General features: G+C 39.5%; 1 protein-coding gene across 9 annotated transcripts in view; it reads right to left on the minus strand.

Moving 5' to 3' along the window:
• Nucleotides 1–20,973, minus strand: part of Fggy (FGGY carbohydrate kinase domain containing) — a 399,645-nt gene that overhangs the window by 93,680 nt on the left and 284,992 nt on the right. For all 9 annotated transcript variants that reach the window (XR_013091912.2, XM_076862364.2, XM_076862361.2 and 6 more), the window contains 2 exons: nucleotides 16,519–16,580; nucleotides 5,569–5,716 (listed from right to left, as the gene is read on the minus strand). Coding sequence is in view for 8 of the 9 variants with exons in the window: in XM_076862364.2 (XP_076718479.2) it covers nucleotides 5,569–5,716; nucleotides 16,519–16,580 (210 nt within the window). In the remaining variant the exon portion in view is untranslated. The remainder of the gene's footprint in view (nucleotides 1–5,568; nucleotides 5,717–16,518; nucleotides 16,581–20,973) is intronic.

A 20,973-nucleotide genomic window follows, 5' to 3' on the forward strand; every position in this document is an offset into this window, starting at 1 on the left:
TATTGTGTGCCTATCACTGGACCAACATCTCTTGGTTTGACAGTGACCCAGCATAGAAGCTTGTCTTGCTCAACCTTTGATATATGTGCTGACCTCACAGAGCTAACATGCAAATGTCACACACTGGTATGTTTTCAAACTAAGATGTAAATAGGTCCAATTTAAACATGTGAGCTTTCTTTACTTCTTTAGAATGGTGAAAACCATATAACCACTCATTCAAAATAAGAACAGTCACACACACACCCACCCCTAAGATTTGCAACCACTCCTAATGGTAAGTATTTGCCTCCATATCATGTATGACCATGTCCTTTCTTTACTTTAAAAGCATGCATTTCTTTTGTCTTGTATTTAAAGAAGCTGGAATTACCAGTGTCAAATGTTTGGATAACTGGTAATTATTACTTATGCTTCTCCTTTTTTGGATGTATATGTAGCTTTAACCTTCCATACCTCATTTATCAACTGAAAGGGAAAACACTTACCTAAGAAGATAATTAGTCCAGGTATCCTATTAAACTGACCACCCCTATTTCCACCATCTCTTTTTAGCCAGATGCTACAGGTTGATACTGTTATCACCAAAGGAAAACCAAACAGCTGGTGACACAGGAAGACAACTGTTGCCAGAAGGAAAAGATTCTATTTAGGGGGAAGATTCTTGGGTTGGGTCCTGTGCTTGCGTAGGAGGGTAGGCATCAGAGTGGAAGACTTCAGAGTAGGGTCAAATCTGGAGTGGCAAGTAATTTGAAATCTGAGTCAGTGAGGTTGGAAAGATAGCCTAGAGACATTCCCAGGAGGAAGTCAGAGCTAAGACCAGGGTTAGAATAAAAATGGGTGGAAAAGTGACAAGTTGATGATGAGACCAAAGGAGCAAGGTCAAGGCCAAGAAGAGTGGTTCAGTATCAAACTATGTGTGGTGCATCTGTTGGATTTTATAATCCAAGTTGCATTCTGCAAAGTCCAGAGTTATGAGTTCAGGCTGACCCATGAAGCTGTGCATCCTAAAAATCAGGATTCATATTTCTATTGAAGCTCTGCCTCTCCTTTGCATTGTGACCTTGGGCAGCAGCTTTCATTATTCACTTGGTAAATGATTGTAATAACTGACTGAAAGGCAATTATTTGATGTCAGGTGCTGTTGAGATTAAAAAAAACAAACAAACAAATAAGCCATAGACTCTACCCTCAAAATGTTTTTCTAATATATTAAATTTTAAAAAAATGCTATGCCTTATGACAACTCTGATCTTCTTTTCATCCATGAAAATTATGGTTCATATTGCTTTCAATGTAGGTTTTGATTTGTTTATTGCATTTTTATTTGTTTTATGTCTTTGTCATTTCTTGTCCCTCTCACTGTGTTGTCTTTTCATCTTAATTAAACTTTTCCTGTAAGTTTATGCCCTACCCTATTTTAGAGAGATATGCCTTTTAAAAAATCCTCTAGAATATATAAAGAAGTTCCCCAATAAGTTTTCAGTAATAAATCTCAAGAGAACTTTTGGTAAGTGTTTGAAATGGTATTTCTTTCTTTTTTGTATGCAATGCTTTTCCCTGTGGGGGTCACTTTATTATTTTTTAAAATTCACCCCAATTAGGAGCTAGGCCTATTCAGTATTTCCCAGAACACAGGACACATGATTCACTCTCAGCCCCATTCACTGTACATCTGATTTGCTTCTTTGGATCTCCAACTAGATGCCAGTGACCAGAGTGCAGTGGTTTTTTATCTGTGTAGCTTTATAGGACTGAGGAAGCTCACCGTTGACTGACTTCCTAACCCTAGAACAATCCTTCTTCCAAATTCACAGAGCTGTCAAGGCTTTTCCTGTGTCTGCCCCAGAAGCAGATTTTATGCAGGAGGCTTAGAATGCTAGTCCTTGCCGTTGATTCTGACTCATACTTCCGGCCCTTTGGCAGCTTTCAAACAGATTGAACTGAAAGGAAGATAGGGAATGTTTCAAGTTGTTGGGGGAATCTAGGAAATTAAACTCACTGTCTGCTTCTAAAAATCAATACAAAACAAAACAATACAACATAACCAAGGGCAGTAGAGAAGAAGGGTAACTGTACTATTTTGAGGCTTAAAACAGCTGTGTGCTTGCAGCTAGGGAGCAGAAGGTGGAGAGAGACTTTGTTCCTATGTCCTATAGCATGTTTATCAATCAAGCTGAATAGTCTTCCAGATTCTCAAAGATCTTCCCAGATTCTTTTTGGGAATCTCAAACCTAGTTTGCCTAGTTGAGTATCATTCTAATTTTCAAACCCTCCATAAGTTTATGCCACTTTTACTTCTTCACTGGTATTTTCAAGTGAAGTAGAGAAAAGCTGTGTCAGCTTACCAGAGAGGTTCCTCTTAAAACAACAACAACAACAAAAACAAAACAACAACAAAAAAAAAACCCAAAGTGAGACAATGGCTGAACCATTCCTTTGGCTTGCCCACATGTCCATGCTGCAAGGCTCTCACTATGGAATGGTGATGGACACACCCACTCTTACATGTACAGTAATGATTTTGCACATTTTCATGTGAACTTAGGACAGATACTTTTCTTCTTTCCATTTTATGAGCTTAGCATAGACTTGTACATATTAGGTATTCACTAAAAAGTGAATGGGTGGATGTTTAACAAAGGTTTGGGGAGAGTCAATGGATGAAAGAGTGATGAACTGGGAGGGTATGATGCTGCGGAAGCAGAAGAGCCTAGGGACTCCAGAGTGTCTCTGGGAACACACTTTCTTTCATTTTTTCCCCAAGAAAAAATATGCTATCTGTAATCTATCATGGGTTAGACAAATTGTGGCTATTCGTACTTTCATGCTCTCTCTCCCTCTAAGACATTGTATATACCATGTTTCCTTGGCCTCTGAATCCTCTTCCCTCCTTCACTCAGGGTTAACCTTGCTTCCTATAAGAAGCCTTTACTGACCATGAACACCAGATCTAATCTTCTTCCATGCATCTACAGAGCCCAGACAGCGAGTGATACCAGGAACTTGACCCCATCTTCCCACTACCTGTTTGTCTGTCTCCCAAATGTTCCAGAGTGCTGTAAGACTAGTTATTTTTATATCTCCCACCAACTATAATAGGGCCTGCATTTGTTTGATGGACAAAGATATTCTCAAGTATGACAAAATGGAAACTTAATTTACTTAGATATTAATATTAGTACTAACCACTTATATAAACAGCATGAATCAGTAGCTATTGAAACCATTTGGTATTAATAAATTGTTCATATGTTTATTTTTTCTAGAGCCATAATAGCCTCTTTATTCTTTCCATGTTGACAATAAATTATCATTAAGCACTTATTATGTGCCTAGAGAAATGACTCAGGAGCCAAAAGAAGAAACTGTATATGGTTCTTCCCTCCTGGGGTTATTCTGACAATTCTAGTTGCTCTCAGTGTTTCATGGAGTACTTCCTACCCCCTTGAAACCTGTGCAATGAGTAGAAATTATACCTTATTTTATCTGCAACAGAGCTTGGCACACTGCAGACATCCAGTAAATATTTATTGAATGAGCCCTGAAGACAGGACTGGCAGAAAGATATAACATATGATAACAGAGAGGTTCTAGCATATAATTTGTAATAACATTATAGGTTTTGCCAAAAGAATATAAGATGATTATAGAAAAGTTTTGGAAGGGGGTATTTCAATGTTGTTCAAAATTGGATTGAAGGAAAGATTTTGGGAAAAGCTTTATCCCAGAATTGTCTTCCTTCTATCATATCTAGGTCACCTTCTTCTAGTGTTGTGATACAGCCTGGCTTAAAGATAGCTACTGCAGGGTGAGCCTAACCCAAGGATAGTTATAGAGGGAAATCGCTGCTAAGAACATCAGGAGACATGTGAGATACATTTGTAAGGCAATATAACTTCTTTACAAAGTAAACATTCCAAGATTTCCAGATATAATTGGCCATATCTCCCAATGCAAGAAGTCCCTTTTGGCAGTATATATTTATTCTAATGAGACAGACATTCCTGGAAATACTCTGACTCCTGTGGAATTTCACTTTGCATTGGGTCAACTTCATTAGAATACCCTTAAAATGCTAATTCTTAGGTCTCTGGATGTCATGCTTGGTTTTCAGAAACACAAAAGCTACTGGGAAACTTGGTGCCTGACACTCTGGGTACTAAGTGTGGGTACAATGGATGTTGGCCAGGGCAGGCCCCCAGGTCAGTGTCACTCCAGAGCCCTGATAATTTTATGTGCAACCCTTCTATGTTTTGGAGTCATACTAAGAACTGGTCAAGCTTCTTAACTTCTCTAACACTTTAAATGTTTATCTGTATTTGTTTTTTGATATTTGTCTCTAATTAAGGCATTATTTTTGTACTATATTAAATCATTCTTTCCCCATCCTCTGTTTGTAAGTGGAATTGGTCATAACTGAACCTGTTGCTACACAGCTATCTTTTTCTGCCTCTACTGGTCAATAAAAAGATCCAGTTTCTTTTGTGTTTTATGGGCATGCCTTATAGACTGGAGGCAAAAACTTTTGCCCTGTCCAGTTTTCTTTTCTCTTCACTATGTCTCACTTTTATTTATGGACGTTGATCATATGAACTAGGTTATGAAAATAAAGTTCAGATTTTCCTGTTGGCATCATAAAAGTATTTAAATAATCTCAGTGAAACTAACCACAAACTCACAGTATTGTGAAAGTTCCTGAAGCCAGCAATCTTGATTCACGGGTCAGGCTGCCACTGTTTATCTGCCATGCATTGCTCTGACTTCCCACTTTAATTTCCCTTATACCCACTTCCAAACTTATTGGCACCTTCCTGGATTTGACATTCATGGTTCTTACCTGGCCCCTGGGAACCAAAACTCAGCTCTGCTTCTCTAGCTTTAACCTGCCTCAACCATCCTTGAACATGATTCCTGATGGCCAGATGGTACCAGGCCACCTGATCCCACCTGGCCTCCAAGGTATTATCTCTCTGCTTTTTTAGGCAGTTGTGAGCTTATACACCACATTCATTCTGGACTGTCCAGAAGAGCTCAGAATCTCTGTGCTGAAAGTGATCTTTATGACCAGTAAGGGCGAAATTTATTCTCCAACCTAAGTTATTAATTGTATTTATTTTTACCAAAGTTTAATCTAAAATCCTAAATATATTGGCATAGGCTCTGAAGAACCCTGACTCAAAGCCTAGGTGATGTGTAGCTGGGGCACACAAGACCATGGGTGGTAGCATTTACCACTGACTCACCAGGTGGCCTGGAGATGGAGATGGAAAACATGAATTTATGAAAATTACATGGGAACAACTTTCAGCCACTCCACAGACAAAAAGGCAGCAGTAGCTGAATGTAGGAAATACTACTTAGAGTATGTTCAAGGTTGGCTCGGGAACAATAAGAACTTTCAGCAGATCCTCCCAGGGAGCCCCAACAGAAACACATCTGCAAGGAACCAATGCACTCTTGGCCTATTCTGTTTCATTTGTCCTTTTTCTCCCTACTTTGATTCCTCCAAACTTTGTAGTTGTTTGGCCTGCCTTCACCTTGGTGCAAGGACTGGCTGTTACTTACCATGCCCTTTAGTGTCAGATCTGCTAAGGGAGACCGGTTGCCATGGAAATCTGGCCAAACATGCAGATCAACAGTGAGGAAACCCACAGGCTCAGCCTTCTTAATCAGATCCAGGTGACTATTCAAATATGCATATATACTCTGGCATCTGGAAGAGAAACGGATTTTGTTTTTGAAAGGGGGGGCAGAGTTGGAGAGCAAATTGTTCTGTAGAAAGAAACCATTTGTACTTCAATATCAGACCCAGGAAAGTAAAGCAGATTCCCAAAACCTCTGAAAAGAAACTAGCCTACCATGCTCTCAGATCACGCTGTGCTTTCATCAAGAAAGGGCAGTCTGTCCTGGAGGCAAGCAGGAAGAGTTAGAATCAGAAGGCCAGATCTAGGAATGGTTTTACTTCTGATAGGTGTATAACCATGAGAAAGCTTTTCAGACCTTTGGAACTCATCTGTGAAAACAGATATCACAATCCCTGTCCAACTTACCTCATAGGGTTATTCTGAAGATCAAAGAAGATTATATATGCAAAGGCTGCATTCTGTAAACTCTATGATATGGTACATATGTAAAGGATTTATTAAAATCAGTCTTTGTAATTGTAATAATAATAATGATGAAATGACAAATGAACACAAATACATGTTCCTGGATTCAATATGGGAATTTGCTGAAAAGGTGACTGAAAGTCATGAATGCAGTTAGGATCAGGAGAAAGAGACCTGATCTCCAACTGTAACCATTAAATGACATGGTGAGAGTTCTTTCCCCTTTTTAAGCCTTGATTTCTTCATGAGGGAATCAGACCAACTCCCTCATTCTTCATACATTCATTTGAGAGGAAAGCAGAGGAAAGACTATAGTCCTGGAAGTCAAGCCAGAGCTGGGTTTAGGTCTTGTTTCCTCTTGTCCTAGCTGGGAAGTAAGACTTGGCCTCTCTGAACTGTAATTCCCCATTCACAAAAGAGGTATAAGGATCCCTCCTTCACTGGGCCAAATCTTACTGCATGGCACAAGGATGAAAGCTGGCTAGCTGTGCCCTCTCTAGAGGGGCTGCCTTCCAAAGTGCTGAACCACTGATCCCACAAGAAAGTGGAAACATCAGTTTGGCATCTCTGCCACTTCCCACTGGTGTCCTTGGAACTACAGCTATAAAGGTTTAAAACCTGGCTTGAATAATGTCAGAAAAATGTATAGGAAATCAATGTCCAGAGGAGGTTAATATCTAAGACACTTCAGACAATATTTATGACTTGCATTTGTAAAATGTTTTAGAAGTAAGGCTCAGCGATTTCTAGTTCTAGTTTTGTGATACCAGGAGTCCCCATGGATCCCATGAAGTTCCTATAAGTTTTCTAAACTAAGTGTAATGAAACAAACTAATAGGTGTAGTCTTGCTTTTCAACCCCCCTCCCCCCTTATCACTGAAACCAAATACAGAGATGTAGAAAAGCAAAACTTCCCTTGCATGTGTACTAGTGGGTGTGTATTAACTCAAGAATGTGTATGTATGATGTGTGTTGGGCGGAGGCAAAGGCAGCCCCACCTAATGCCAATCTCTTTGCTTCTTGCTATAACACCTCTGCCTCCAAACACATCAGGAGGAGTGACATCTGACCAGGACAAGGCTCAATACCCACAGGGCAGCAGCTGCTATTCCCTGAATCTGCACCAGGCCTTCCACCCATGGTCCAGGGAGGGAGGCATCACCAATCCCCCTCTACAGAGAGGACATTCAGAGAAGTGGAGAGACAGGACCAAATCCAAACGAAAATCTTTCTTGGTATGATTCTGAAGTCAAGTGCTTCCTGTATCTTAGGTCCAGAATTATTTGACAAAGCCCCCCCACTCAAGCCTTATTTTAAAATATGACATTATGGTTTTAGGAAAGGATTCTTGAGGCAGGTGGGCCAGAGAAATATATGGAGGCAGAATATGATCACATCCTGGGTTTCCATCTCCCAGCTCCCAGGAACCACATTCACAACAGAAGACTGGAACATCCTTTATAGCCAGAAGCCACTAACTCCAGCCACTTTCCATTTCAGAACAGTGTCAATGCTTTTAGAGTAAAGGGACTTTTATTTTATTTTTTTTTAAAGAAGCGCATGTCTATAAATCTTTTCATTCTGCCTCTCAAGGAATCTCAGAGCAGGGCATCTGGTTTCAGACATCTGGGTCAATAAGAACCTATAGGCCTAATTACTATTGATTCATCATTGTCTCATTTACTGTGGGCCTTTGCAAACAGTGAGATTCATTTAGCCTCTACATATATGGTCACTCACGCACTAATGAGATCCCTGGGGGATGGGGCATATGCTTACCCCTTTGACTCCTAACCTCCTCCCAGCTGTGTGTTTATTCTTTGGATTCAGCCATTCCCCTACATGTTTTTTCAATTATACCTTACCATGTGTGCTATCTGAGTATATCATTCAAAATGAAATGCACTTGGAAGACATTAAAATAACTAATGCACATCATTATTCACATAATTTTAACCTTGCATGATGCCTTTTTTGGTTCTGACTTTGTTACATTTTGTATGTTTTATCAATTCCCTTTCAAATGGCAGTCTGCCCTTCTCCAACTAGGGAATCACATATTAATTGTGATCCCAATTGAATCGTTCTCCCTCCCTCTCATGAACTCCAGGCTCATATATCCGATCTCAGAGAGAGTTCTGTCTGTCCAAGTCCCACTGGGGTATGATGGAAAAAACACTTGCAACAACCATGAAGTGACTTCATCATGTACCAGCTGGGTGAGCAGGCCCATCAACCTGAGTCTAGTTTACTCTTTTGCAGTTAGGCTAATACTCTCTATCTTTCAAGCTGCTAGGAAGATTAAATACAGAACACAGGCTTGATCGTCAGCAATGCAATAAATGAATAAGCAAACAAACAAACAAATAAAATAAATACAGAGTCCTCATCACTATAAAATGGCAGTGATTGAGAAATAGTTCACCTGCCCTTGCCATCACAAGACATACATCTTTAGATTTTAAAATACCCAAGAGTCAGGGAAGATTTTTTTTTTTCAGAATATGTTGCTTATTATCTTAAATGCAGACAGCACCCGTGGAATCTCTCTTCTACTTTTCATTTCTACAAATCATTTAATTCTTTGAATTCACACACTGCCCAGAAGTATGGTGACCATACTCTCAACCCCCAAATCAGAATACATGGTATGACAAAAGACATGTGCATCCTTTCCAGGAGTAAGAACAAGGTCTTGGAGAAGAAGCTCCCACACTGTAAGTCTCCAGTTTCAAACTTCTCAGCCCAACACAATATACATTCTTCCAGTCCCCATTCTACTGAAACTCAACCCACCATAAAACTCCCAGGTATCATTTCTGCATTTTACATCACTTGACCACTTCTTCCTCATTTTGTTCTCTTCCTTTTATTTCCCAAATACTCTATTCTCTTGATTTTTCTACCTCTATTCTGGTCGGATCTCTTCCTGTACTTGTCCCTTAAATATCTGAGCTCTTCCAGAGATCTGCCTGAATTCCCTTGGATGATACCATCCTTCTTTTAGAGCTCCAGTTAGTATACAGTACTGAGGACTTCCAAATATGTGTCCTTATATCCTGCTCATTACTCTCTAATGAGTTCCAGGTCAAATATCCAACCACCCATCAAATGCCTCTTCTTGGATATCCCAAGGCATCTCATCTAAAAATATTTAATCCGACACACATTATCTTTTCTGACATACTCCATCTTCCTACTGTGTTCCTTGGTTTAATCAAAGCCAATATCATTTAAGCAATTGTCCAAGCTACTGCTTGGCAGAGTCATGGCAGGCATCATTTCTGACTTATTTTTCTCTCTCTGCTCCCCAATCTAATCTTTCACCAAGATTTGACTTCTCTTCTAAATATCCCTGTAACTAGCAAACTTTTCTCCAGCTTACCTGCTGCTACTTTACTAAGGCCACCTACACTTGGTCTCCAATTTCATCTCCCAACCTGCAATCCTGCTCATTCAAATGAGTCTTTCTGTACTCCTTCCTGGGTGATTCTTCTACAGCACAACGCTGATGATTCCCAGCCCTGATTCAACCCTGCAGTGGCTCCTCCCCATTGTCCTCAGGACAAAGGACAGATTTCTTTACTGGCACAAGATGCTCTTCATGAGCTGGTTTTCCCCTCCTTTCACTGTCCTGTGGACATGTGCTCATTCCTCCCTGCTTGCTCCATGCTCCAACTGCACCTAGCTAACTTTCATTCTCACAACACGCATGCCTCAGCTTCTGAATGTTTGCCCACTCTGCCTCCTGTTGGTTAGAATCCCTTTCCTTGCCTTCTTTACCTGCCCTGTGTCAATCATCATTCTAGACTCATATGTGATGTCATCTTGAGTCACTTCCTGAGCCCTGGCTCCTTTCACTGCCTGTGCTCCCACAGCCACCTATGCTGCACACAGCCATCTCAGCTCCCTGCCTTTGCTCTTCAAGGCAACCTCAGAGGAGAGGAGGAGCCATCCTGGCATTTCTGAGCACTCTCAGTTATGGACAGCCACCTAGCCTCATCACTTGTGCTAGGGGTTGGGCAATAACACTCCTGTCTCTGGGTTGGGAATAAGGAGACATTTTTTTTAGTATACATGAATATTTAATACCTTTATCCAAGTAAAAATGTTTTCCCACTTATCAGCTATTAATTCACTAATTCTCCATTTTGTTTTTACATTCTCCAGAATTTTACTGGGAACTTTTTTCTTCTCTGGGAGACATTACCCAAATGTTTTCATCCCACTCTTCATCCCCCTGAAGAAACTTTTGGGTTACTTTTGGAAATAATTTTAAAAATTTTCCCTGCTGTTTTTTTAACAGTTATTTTTACTTACTTATTTATTTTAGATATACATGACACTAGAGTATAATTTGACATATTATATATACATGGAGTATAACCTATTCTATTTAGGATACCATTCTTATATTTGTACATGACGTGGTGTTTCACAGGTCTTGTATCCATATATGAACATAGGAAAGTTATGTCCTGTTCATTCTACTATTTTTCCTGTTCCCATTCCTGCTCCCTTCCCTTCATTCCCCTTTTTCTTATACAATGAACTTTTATCCCTCCCCACCCTTATTGTGTGCTAGCATCCATATATTGGAGCGAAGACTCAGCTTATTTCACTTAGCATGATAGTCTCCAGTTCCATCCATTTACTGGCAAATGCCATAATTTCATTCTTTTTAATGGTAAGTAGAGGAATAAGGAGACTTACTGTAGTGTGATGCTGGATACTTTAATTGCCTTCTTAGAATCTGGCAATGGCCAACCACTCCTTTTCCATAAAATCTGTTTTTAGATCTTGACTTAGAAGGCCCTGGATGATCCAAACCCTTTGTCTCCAGCCTCTTCTTACCTATGATTGTCTGTGGCCTGATATCAATTCCTCAGATTTCTCCTCAACGTTTTCACAGATAACAATCCACTTGACTGGAATGTTCTTGCCTTCAGCTTAATAGTTTTCTTTTTTAATCATCCTGACCTTAACTGTCCTTCCATCAGTCAGAGCTTGCCTGTTCACCTTAATCTAGGAGGGTTTTCTCTGATATGCTGTCACTGCCCTCTGTAGCTTCTTACCACATTTGGTCACTGTAAACTTATTTACAGTTTTGCTTTTATTTGCTGACTGCTGAAGGCTTCCCCTGGGCTTTCTGTGTCATGACTATCACTAGTATAAACTTAGAGTTTAGCAGTATACTTGGCACACAGTGCTACTCTAGAGGAGCTGCCAAATGGATGAGAGGCACCTCCTCCATTCTGTTCACTTGCAGGTGAGCAAATGGGGATTACTGGGAAGTCCAAGACCAAGGTGGCACAGGCATCTCAGGAGTCTGAACTCCTTCTGGGTAGGGCTTAATCTTACCCACCCTACCAGTTAGCTACTGAACATGCTACTCCTAAAGCATGCATGAATGGATATAGATATTACATGGAATAATAGAATTGGAATTTCTGTGTCATTCTCATGATTTATGGAGAAAAAAACAGCATATTTGATGAGCTTCTGAAAAAGCTGCCATAAAAGGGACTGTGGCCTGCATATTTGTATCCACACAAAAATTTAAAAGTTGAAATCCCAACCCCTTGTGGGTATATACGTGACTGCATGATCAATGTAATTCTGCAACCTGTACACTCAGAAAAATGAGAAATTATATCCCATCTGATTCAAATGTATGATATGTAAAGATCATTGTACTGTGATGTGTAACTAATTAAAACAAATTAAAAAAAAAAAGAAATCCCAACCCCAAGAAGATGATATTAAGAAGTGGAGCCTTTTGCAGACAGATTAGTTCTTGAGGACAGAACCTTCATGAATGGAATTAGTCCCTTATAATAGAGTCCCATAAGGTGTATTTGAAACTTCCACCATATGAAGATCCAGTAAGAAGGTGTCATTCTGTGAACCAGGAAGTGATGCCTCATCAGACATTGAATCTGTGGCACCTTGATCTTAGACTTCCCAGACTCCAGAACTGAGAGAAATAAATTTGTTGTTTATAGACTATCTAGTCTATGGTATTTTGTTATAGCAACTGAATGGACCATTCAGGTTTTCCCCCAACCTAAGTATTTATACATCTCAGACATCTCTGCATCTCCTTGAAACACAAAGGGCATCTCAGGAGCCAAAGGGACACAACCTCACAGACATGCTGGGAAACAAGCATCTTATGACCATCCCCTCCCCTGGCCAATATGCAAGGCACTGTGGTGGGCTGTAGGTATGTTTTGAGAGTAGAAAATTGAGGTTTTACTTCCCAAATCCACATAGTCCTTGGTTTTCTTGAAAGAATCCTAATGCCCTAAGCAATTTCTTTTATTTACATGGAAAGTAGCCAAAGAAAGGCATTGTAATAATAGTTTGCTTAGGTAATAATAGTTTACTTAGGTTTAAAAAACAATTCTAATCTAACAGCCATCAAGAAATACTGATTATGCCTGCCTGCACACCCTGAGCTGTAAAAGGTGTTAACATTATCATGCCAGTTCTACAATTGCCCTCACTCTGGTGAGGCTAAGTAAATACTCAGTGATAGACTGATGGCCCCAGTTGCCAAACTGAAAGACTGCAATTTAAAAAGCCATATAGGCCAAAGGGGGGATATGAAAGTACAGGTGCAGAATGGAAAGGGAGAATAATCTTTAGAAGTGAAGTCCAAGGACTCCCAGTAATCTTATTTCCTCATCTAGAATTACATAAGGTGTATTTGAAACTATCACCATGCACAGTGCCAGTTACAATCAATTTAAAGTGATCTACAGTTAAGGAGTGAAATATCTGCCTTTGTGGCCCCATGTAGAGAGACTGGTTGCCAGTTACATGTTATGGGCACATCTAGTTATTGCTTACACGATTTACAATTCTTAATAAATGTCTTTCTTCTTTCTTTTTTTCTGTCCTTATTCAAAGGGGAATCACATAGACTTTAGTGAAAAGTTTTAATGGTATGTGAGAGTTGGCATACAGAGGACAGGTGAATTTTAAGAAACTGAGTCTCATTGGAATTGTGGGAATCACAGATGGAAGGGAGGTTTGAAGAAGAAATCAGATCAAGAAAAATGAGTTGTCCTTAAAGCAATAATGAAAAAAATCTAGGGAAAGTGGTTAAAAGGAAAGAGAGGTTGAGAGAAAAAAAACATGTGAGTTAGCTAACAGAAAAAATTCCAAAGGACCTGAAAACAATGGACTCACCATGAGATGACCACTGCTTACAGTGACCTCTGCAGAAGAAAGAACAGACTGGCTTTTCTGTTCTGTCTACAGTCTTCCCCAGCAGACAGTGAGCTTACCAAGGGATACCCAGCAGCTTTATTTTCCCCATATTTGTCTATATCTCCTCAAATAACCTAGTTATTATTCACAGGGCAGCCAAAGTAATCCTTTTAAAAGACAAATCTCATTGTATCTCTCCTCTGCTTAAAAACTAAAACTATTGGGCTGGGGTATAGCTCAGGGTTAACGTGTGTGCTTAGCATTTGTGAGGCCCAAGTTCAATCCCCACCTCCAAAAAAACAATAACAAAAGAAACCAAACCAAATCAACTAAAACCTTGAAGAAAACCACAGTCCTCTTAGTTATATACAATGACATGCATGGTGTGACCCCTGGCTCACTTCCAGCCCTCATCTGATTCTCCTTTCTCCCACTTTGGTCCAGCCACAGTGGCCTTTACAACGTTCCCTGTTGATGCCGAACTGGCCACTGGCTCAAGACCTTGGGACTTGCTGTTCCATATATATATATACATATACATATACACATATACATAAGTATACACACATAGATATACACATATATGTATGCATATATAGTTATACTATGTATAATGTATACATACACTATACAGTTACTTAAGTACTATATATATACTACATACATAGTGTAATTATATATACTTATATATTTGTGTATGCATATATATAAATATGTATATATAAAATTATATACACATACATATATATGTATACGTACATATGTGTGTGTGTGTGTGTGTGTGTGTATATATATATATATATATATAAATTCTATCAAAACAAGGACTTTGCTTTGTTTACTCTAGCATTAGATATGCTCATAAGATATGGATTTTAACCTTGACTGTGCTGCCAACCTTGAACCTAGTTCTTACAGATTATGCCAATAGCCTCTCCTCAAAGATCTGATGTCAACAGAACTTCATTCTGAGGCATTGTTAGTTAAGGTTTCATATGAGAAACAAGATGAAGAGAAAAGAGTTAAAGTTACAATCAATTTAAAGTGATCTACAATCAAGGAGTGAAATATCTGCATTTGTGGCCCCATGCAGAGAGACTGGTTGCCAGTTACATGTTATGGGCACATCTAGTTATTGCTTACATGATTTACAAGCTCACAAAACATTTATATTCAGAGATGGGGCCTAAAAGGATTATGGTAAATCAAGAGGATAAAATACTCAATCTGTTTATCAACATTTGTTTCTACAGTTTCAAACAGGATTTGCTGATGCTAAGCTCTGAGATAGAGGTGATCTACATTGATGTTTTCAGAATGCCCCAAGTCAAAGCAAAAGAGGCATGTGGTTCCTGACTCCAAGGGTTTTGTCCACTCTTTCAAACAGCCAACTTCATTTTAGCAACAGTTCTGCCTATTTCATTCTGAGACCTGAAGCATAATGGGTCACATAGTCCAGAATCTTGCATTCATAGATCTGATGGGATACAGATGCACTTTCCTTTGCAAGACAATAGAAAGAAGGTGGAGAATGAATATTGTTGCAAAAACATCTGAGCTGGAGATAAACTTTGAGTCATTAAAATATAAAAATTAATGAAGTCAAGAGCATAGTTGGAATCACCTTGGGAGAGATGAAAAGATAGAACAAGAGGGCCAGGAACCCAGTTGTGATGAACTTTGATGTTGATGGTCAAAAAAAGGACCATGAGCTTGAAAAGGAGTCAGAGACATAGGAAGAAAACTGGGAGAGGGTAACATTTTGGAAAGCCAGAATGTTAAAAGGAGAGAGCAATAATCAGAGCTACCACACGCTGTTGAGTACACATAAAGGGGGTCTGAGAAACAGCCTGTGGCTTTACAAAGCACAGGTCACTCCTTAGTCTCCTTCAATCTGGGACAGCTCTTCAGTGTTTACATTTCATGATCTTTTGAGGCCTATCGGCTAATAATTTAGTATATTAGCTTTCAATTTGGGCTTGTCTGATATCTTCTTGAGCTGACACTGAGTTTATTTATTTTGGGCAAGAACATTCCAGAAATGATGTGTCCTTGGTGTGTTATAAAGGCAGGTACATGATATTGAGATATCTTATTGCTGGTGCTGTTAACTTGGGAAAGGTGTTGTCTGCCAGATTTCTCCACTGTAAACAGACTATTTTTCCATTCGTATCAAAATCCTTTCACAATGTGTGAGAAATTTGGCTTTTATATTCTACCATATATTTATTTACTTGCTCAATTGAAGTATACACATAAAAGATTTGAAAAATGGCTAACCCATACACCTACAAAAAACAAATTTACTTATCAGAAGTACATATTTTATATAGACTTATTTTTATCTTTAACTATTCAGCATACTGTCAAAATATCCTTTTCCAAGGTTATCTGGGTTAGTTCTTTTTCTTCCCCAATTCCCTTTAGTGTGGTTATGTTGTTTATTTGTAATACAGTAGGTTCATTTTTCTATTTATCTATCCATTGATTTATCTATCTATCTATATTCATTTTAAGGAAACAAGAAGTATCACTATGGTTTTAGGACTTAGCCAGTTACATAAAAAAGTACTCAGAGAAGCAGTATTCTGTCCTACCATCCTGCTCCTATTCCCACATACTTTCCATGTCATTTCTACCCATCTTCTATATGTATCCAATCCCACTAATTTCTGATGAAATCTTCCAGTATTTCCTTTGCACATATATTTTCTTATATCTCCTTCTTGAAAGAGAGTATGTTGTAAATACTGCTTTACACTTAGTTTTACTTAATATGTCCCAGAAACCACTCCACATCAGCTACTATGCTCAGTTTACAGGTAAAGAGACAGACCTAAAGAGGTTGAATAACCTGTGCAAGGTCACATACCTAGTAAAGAATAAAGCTGGGATATGCACTCAAGAAGTTTTGACTCCAAAATCCAGACACTTTCATCTACATCAGAGTTTTTCATCCAGAGCCCTGAGCATATTCTTATAGGATCTTTAGGTTCTCAGAGTTGTCTCGGATCTTCCTAAAAATTCATAAATGATGTTCTGGACCATCCACATGACTGAGTATTTTATAACCAACTCCTGTCAGATGTATTCACTGTCCATAGGATCTGAAGGTCATGAAACACCCAAAGTGAATATCACCCATGCAGTCATACAAGGAAAGCTGTAGGGAAAACAGAGTAGTTACCTGGCTGTGGCCTTGGCTTGCAATTCAGGGAAGGCAGGGTGGCCTTGCACCAGGTGGTCTATCTGAAAGATAAGAGTAATGGGTCAGTTTTATAGCTCCTCTAATCTATGTTTAAGGTAGAAAGGATACATTAAAAAATATGTTTCTTCCAGCTCTTTGTCCATTGAGAATCCAAGAACATTAAAAGGATAATTTGTTTCTTTCAGAACTAGCTTTCCTTAACCTAATGTCAACCTCTGGAATTTATAAAACAAAAAGGTTTAAAGAGAAGAAATGAAAATCCCAAGGCTAAAATGGTAGTAGCAGGTTCATGAAGGAGGAATGGGAAGGAAAGGTAACTCAAGTTCAATGTGGGGGGTCTGGCTGTTAAAAGTACTATGGCTGGATCATATCACTCCCCCTCCTAATCCAGGCTGTCACTCCAGGGCAGTGTCAAAACCTTGAATTACTCAATGTGTTTTACTAATGTAGCAGCTGTGATGGAGGGGAAGAGGGAAGGAGAACAATGAGGGAATCCCAGTTTAAAAAATATGAGGTGCCCCAGAGCTGTCAAGAGCACCTCCCTGAACAGAAAGGTTGTCCCAGGGGAAACCAGGGCAGCTCTCCAAGGACAGAAATGTCTGAACTCTGCAGATAGTATCTTCTCATCTGAAATCACACATCTAGGATTTAATTCCTAATCCCTTGGATGGCTCTAAACAAAACAGCTTGTCCTGTGCCCTGGGAATAGCAATGCTTCCCAGCTCCGCTCCTCCTTCTGCGACAGCCACACTGTGCTGGGGGTCCTTGAACCCAAGATGTGCATTTGTCCATGTTTACTTGAGTCTCTAGGAATCTTAAACAACCATTTTGAGGGATTTATTTTCATTCAAACCATGAACAGACTGGTGATTTTGGCTATTTTAGAGATAGGCTCTCTGAGCATGTTTCTGAAGAGCCAAGGCTGTGTAAAAATACTTGTTCTGGGATCTGGCTCTGGTTCTCACCTGCTGTGTGACTCTGAGCTCGTCACTGCTTTGAACTCAACAAACTCCTTGACCTGTCAGCCTCCTTCTAAAATAGCCTCCTTTTAAAGTTCCATTGGATTGGTGTAGTTTTATGAAAATATTTCAAATTAACAACCATTGATCATTTCAATGAAAAAAAAATCATGTGAGTTTTGAATATTTACTTCCTAGATGTTCAACTTTGGGTTACTGTGATGAGGCATATTATTCTGGACCCTCAAAGAATTTGTAAACTTGGGAGTGCATCAAGATGAACCCACTGAGATCATTAATGAATAATTAAAGGTGTTACTTTTTATGCTATTTTCTTTTATGGGAGGTACTTGAGGAGTTTAGAGGAAGGAGATTTGAATGAGCTTACAGGAGGACATGTGTAGTGTAGCCATGAATGCAATTATCTAGTATTTACTGGGGGACTAAAGTACCAGGAACAGTCCTCAGGCTCTGGGACACAGTGAAAAGGAATAATACAATATTTAGTAGCATAAAGTAAGGTAGTCATTCATCATTTGGCAATTATAGAGACATGAAGATGGAAAAAACGTTTATGGTTGTAAGGATGGAGGGAATTGGACTACCTGCTCTCCTGGCATCTTACAGGGGTTTGATAAATATTTGTGGAATGAGTGTAGGATGAATGAATCATGGAAGCGTACGGCATGCTCACACAACACTACATCTTTTTTTCTCGGTGATTCTTAACAAATTTCACCTTTCTATCTATTTGTGATGGGCACACATTGGTCACAGCGTAAATGCATATTAAATTAGAGAATAAGTATAGTGGCAGAAATATGGATGAATGAGGGGAGTTGGGATAGACAGTGTATCTTGGAAGTCAGATAATGGTTCATACTTTTTTTGAATTGGAGCCATAGGAAATGACTTGGATTGAGGGAACAAAATGATGAAAAGATAAGGAAAATTTATCTAGCAGGGTGTGCAGAAGAGGGAGATAATAAGATATAGTGAGCAGGAAATGCAGGCGAGGATCAGAAGCCAACAGTGGGAGTACAGGGCCCACATCCCAGTCCTTGCCCTACTGCAGCGTTTACCAAGTTCATTTACAATCCTTAGTGTCTAGTCTGTCTCTGATCCTGCACTCTGGGCACTTTCAAAATAACAGCCTCAATATGTCCCTAGAACAATGCCTGGTATCTGAAATGAACGAATGAGACCCATTTTGAGGAAAATAAAGCAAGCTTAGGGACAGACTAGTTACAGAATCTAAGAAAATCAGAGTCAGATGACTTTTAAATTTGGAGTATAAGAAAAGGCAATGTGATTGTATAATTCTGCCCTTTTGTTTTCTGTTTTCTGGATGCCTTGACATCTGGGGTCTAGCTGACTCTGGAGGGGCAGTCTCTCCCAGGGCTGGCCAATTCCTAAAGGTGGTGAAAAGCTTTCCACCTTTTTCATATGAAAAGCAACTAACTCAGAGCCTATCTCTGTACCCTCCCTTCATCTTGGCTCTTGCATGGGGGTTCTTCTGTTTCTCTAATCCCAGCCAGATTCCCAAGAAAACTAGATGAAGGTTCTGGCCTGAGGTTGTTGCTCCCTCCCTCTTGACTCTTAACTGACCCTGATGCTGCCACAGGGTCAGGGTTTCTTCTCTTCCAGGGAATTGAGAATAACAAACTAGCTTTCCAGTGGCAACTGTCTCTCAGTCTGTTAGCCTCAGCTTAGGTGAAAAATAATAAGCAAGCCCACATTTTAAGATAAGGAAAAAAACCAAGAACTTTGCCATAGAGTCTTGCTGTCTATCCTTATCTTCTGTGAAAACTTCAGAAGTTACTTAAACTCTCAGAGCCTCGTTTCTGTACTTCAGCAAAAAGGAGACAATAAAATTTCCAAGATAGGGAAGGTTGTGGTGAGTGCCAATTGTACAGGTGGCTATCAGTTCATAATATCTATTATGAAGAAGAATGGGTATAGCCCAAAAGTAAAAATGGTTGTGGGAACAGGATCCCAGTCCACTGTACTTTTATTTTCCACAGCATTTGGTGGTAAAGGCCTCTCTGATTAACAAAGGACACACCAGTTTGTCAAATCACTAAGTGCTCACTTCAGCAGTCTGGAAGAAGTGTCTGTTCCTAGGGTTGACCTTAGAACTTGTGTTCTAATCTCTAATGCATTTAGCACAGTATAGAAGAACATGGTGTCCCACAAGTCATATTTGTTTCCCAATGAGATAACCAGATTCACAACAACGACTGTCATTGCCAAGTGGTTGCCTCAGAAATGTACTGACAGAACTAGTCTAACTGCGACTTTTTCTTGTTTCTGCCATCTTCTCAGATTTTGGCTCCAAGAGCAGACAGCTGAAGAGTGGGCTGGAAAGCTAAACACTACTGGGACAGGAAGGAAGCTGGAGATGGTTGGAGGCAGGTCTTCCTCAGACCAAGATGGAAAAGTCACCTTACGGGGAATAACTTAGGATGTTGGGCCCTTCCTTGTCAAGGTAGCATCTGTGCTAGGAACATGGAGAAACAATGGTTCAAAACAGTCGAAAGCACAGATCATAAATGGGTAGTGCAAGGTGGTGTCTGGCCCACAGATGTATTTTATTTAGGATATATAATGTTTTATAAAACGAGCCAATATTTTTAAATTGGGAGCTTTCCCTTAAAGTCCTGATTCTAGTTTCTCTTGCAGAATTATTTCCCACATGGCAAGAGTTGGCTGAGTGATGGCTGGTCTTGCACACAGGCCTCCTCTCTCCAGCTGTGAGAGGTTGCAGGCTCCACACCACTACCCAGCAAGACACACCACGTTTTATCCATTGATCATCACGATTCCACTAATGTTTTACTTGCACTGAAGATACATTTCTCTGCAAAGGAAGGAACAAGAAACTGAGCCACAGAGTACAGATACAGGAGAAACTTCTCTGTGGAAGTGAGAACTGTTCCTTCATTAATCTCTTTGCTCATTTACATGGTTTGACTTCTTTAGGCACTTGAGTTTCTGATCTTTGATATGGGAGAGAGAGGACAGGACAAGGAGTCCTGAGACCTGAGCTCAGGTCTGGCTCAGGATAAGACCTTGGGTCAGACCATCTCTGATTCTCTATGAAATGCTAATAAATCAACATGACAGATAGCCAAATGTGTGTGAATTGCTGAGAGAACTGCATTGCCTGAGCAACCAATGTTGCTGACAAAGAGTTTGGAGGTAAAAACAAAACAAAACAAATTCATAAAACCAGCAAAACACCTCCTCCAACAAATGCAAACCTTGAATTTATTTCAAGAATCTTAAGTTCTATAGTCATTTAGCTAAAGCAAAGCTCTTATTGCAAGATGACTTTCTTTCCTATTAAAATCAGTTTACATATTAATCTTAAAGCTTTTACTGTGTCTTTCTGGCAAAGAAATCACCAAGCTTCTTTTAAAAAAGCATTTAGCATTTTTCAGAACTCCTTTTTCTCTATTTACATTAAGCTGTA

This window comes from Callospermophilus lateralis, chromosome 7, assembly GCF_048772815.1.
Source record: "Callospermophilus lateralis isolate mCalLat2 chromosome 7, mCalLat2.hap1, whole genome shotgun sequence".
NCBI lineage: Eukaryota > Metazoa > Chordata > Mammalia > Rodentia > Sciuridae > Callospermophilus > Callospermophilus lateralis.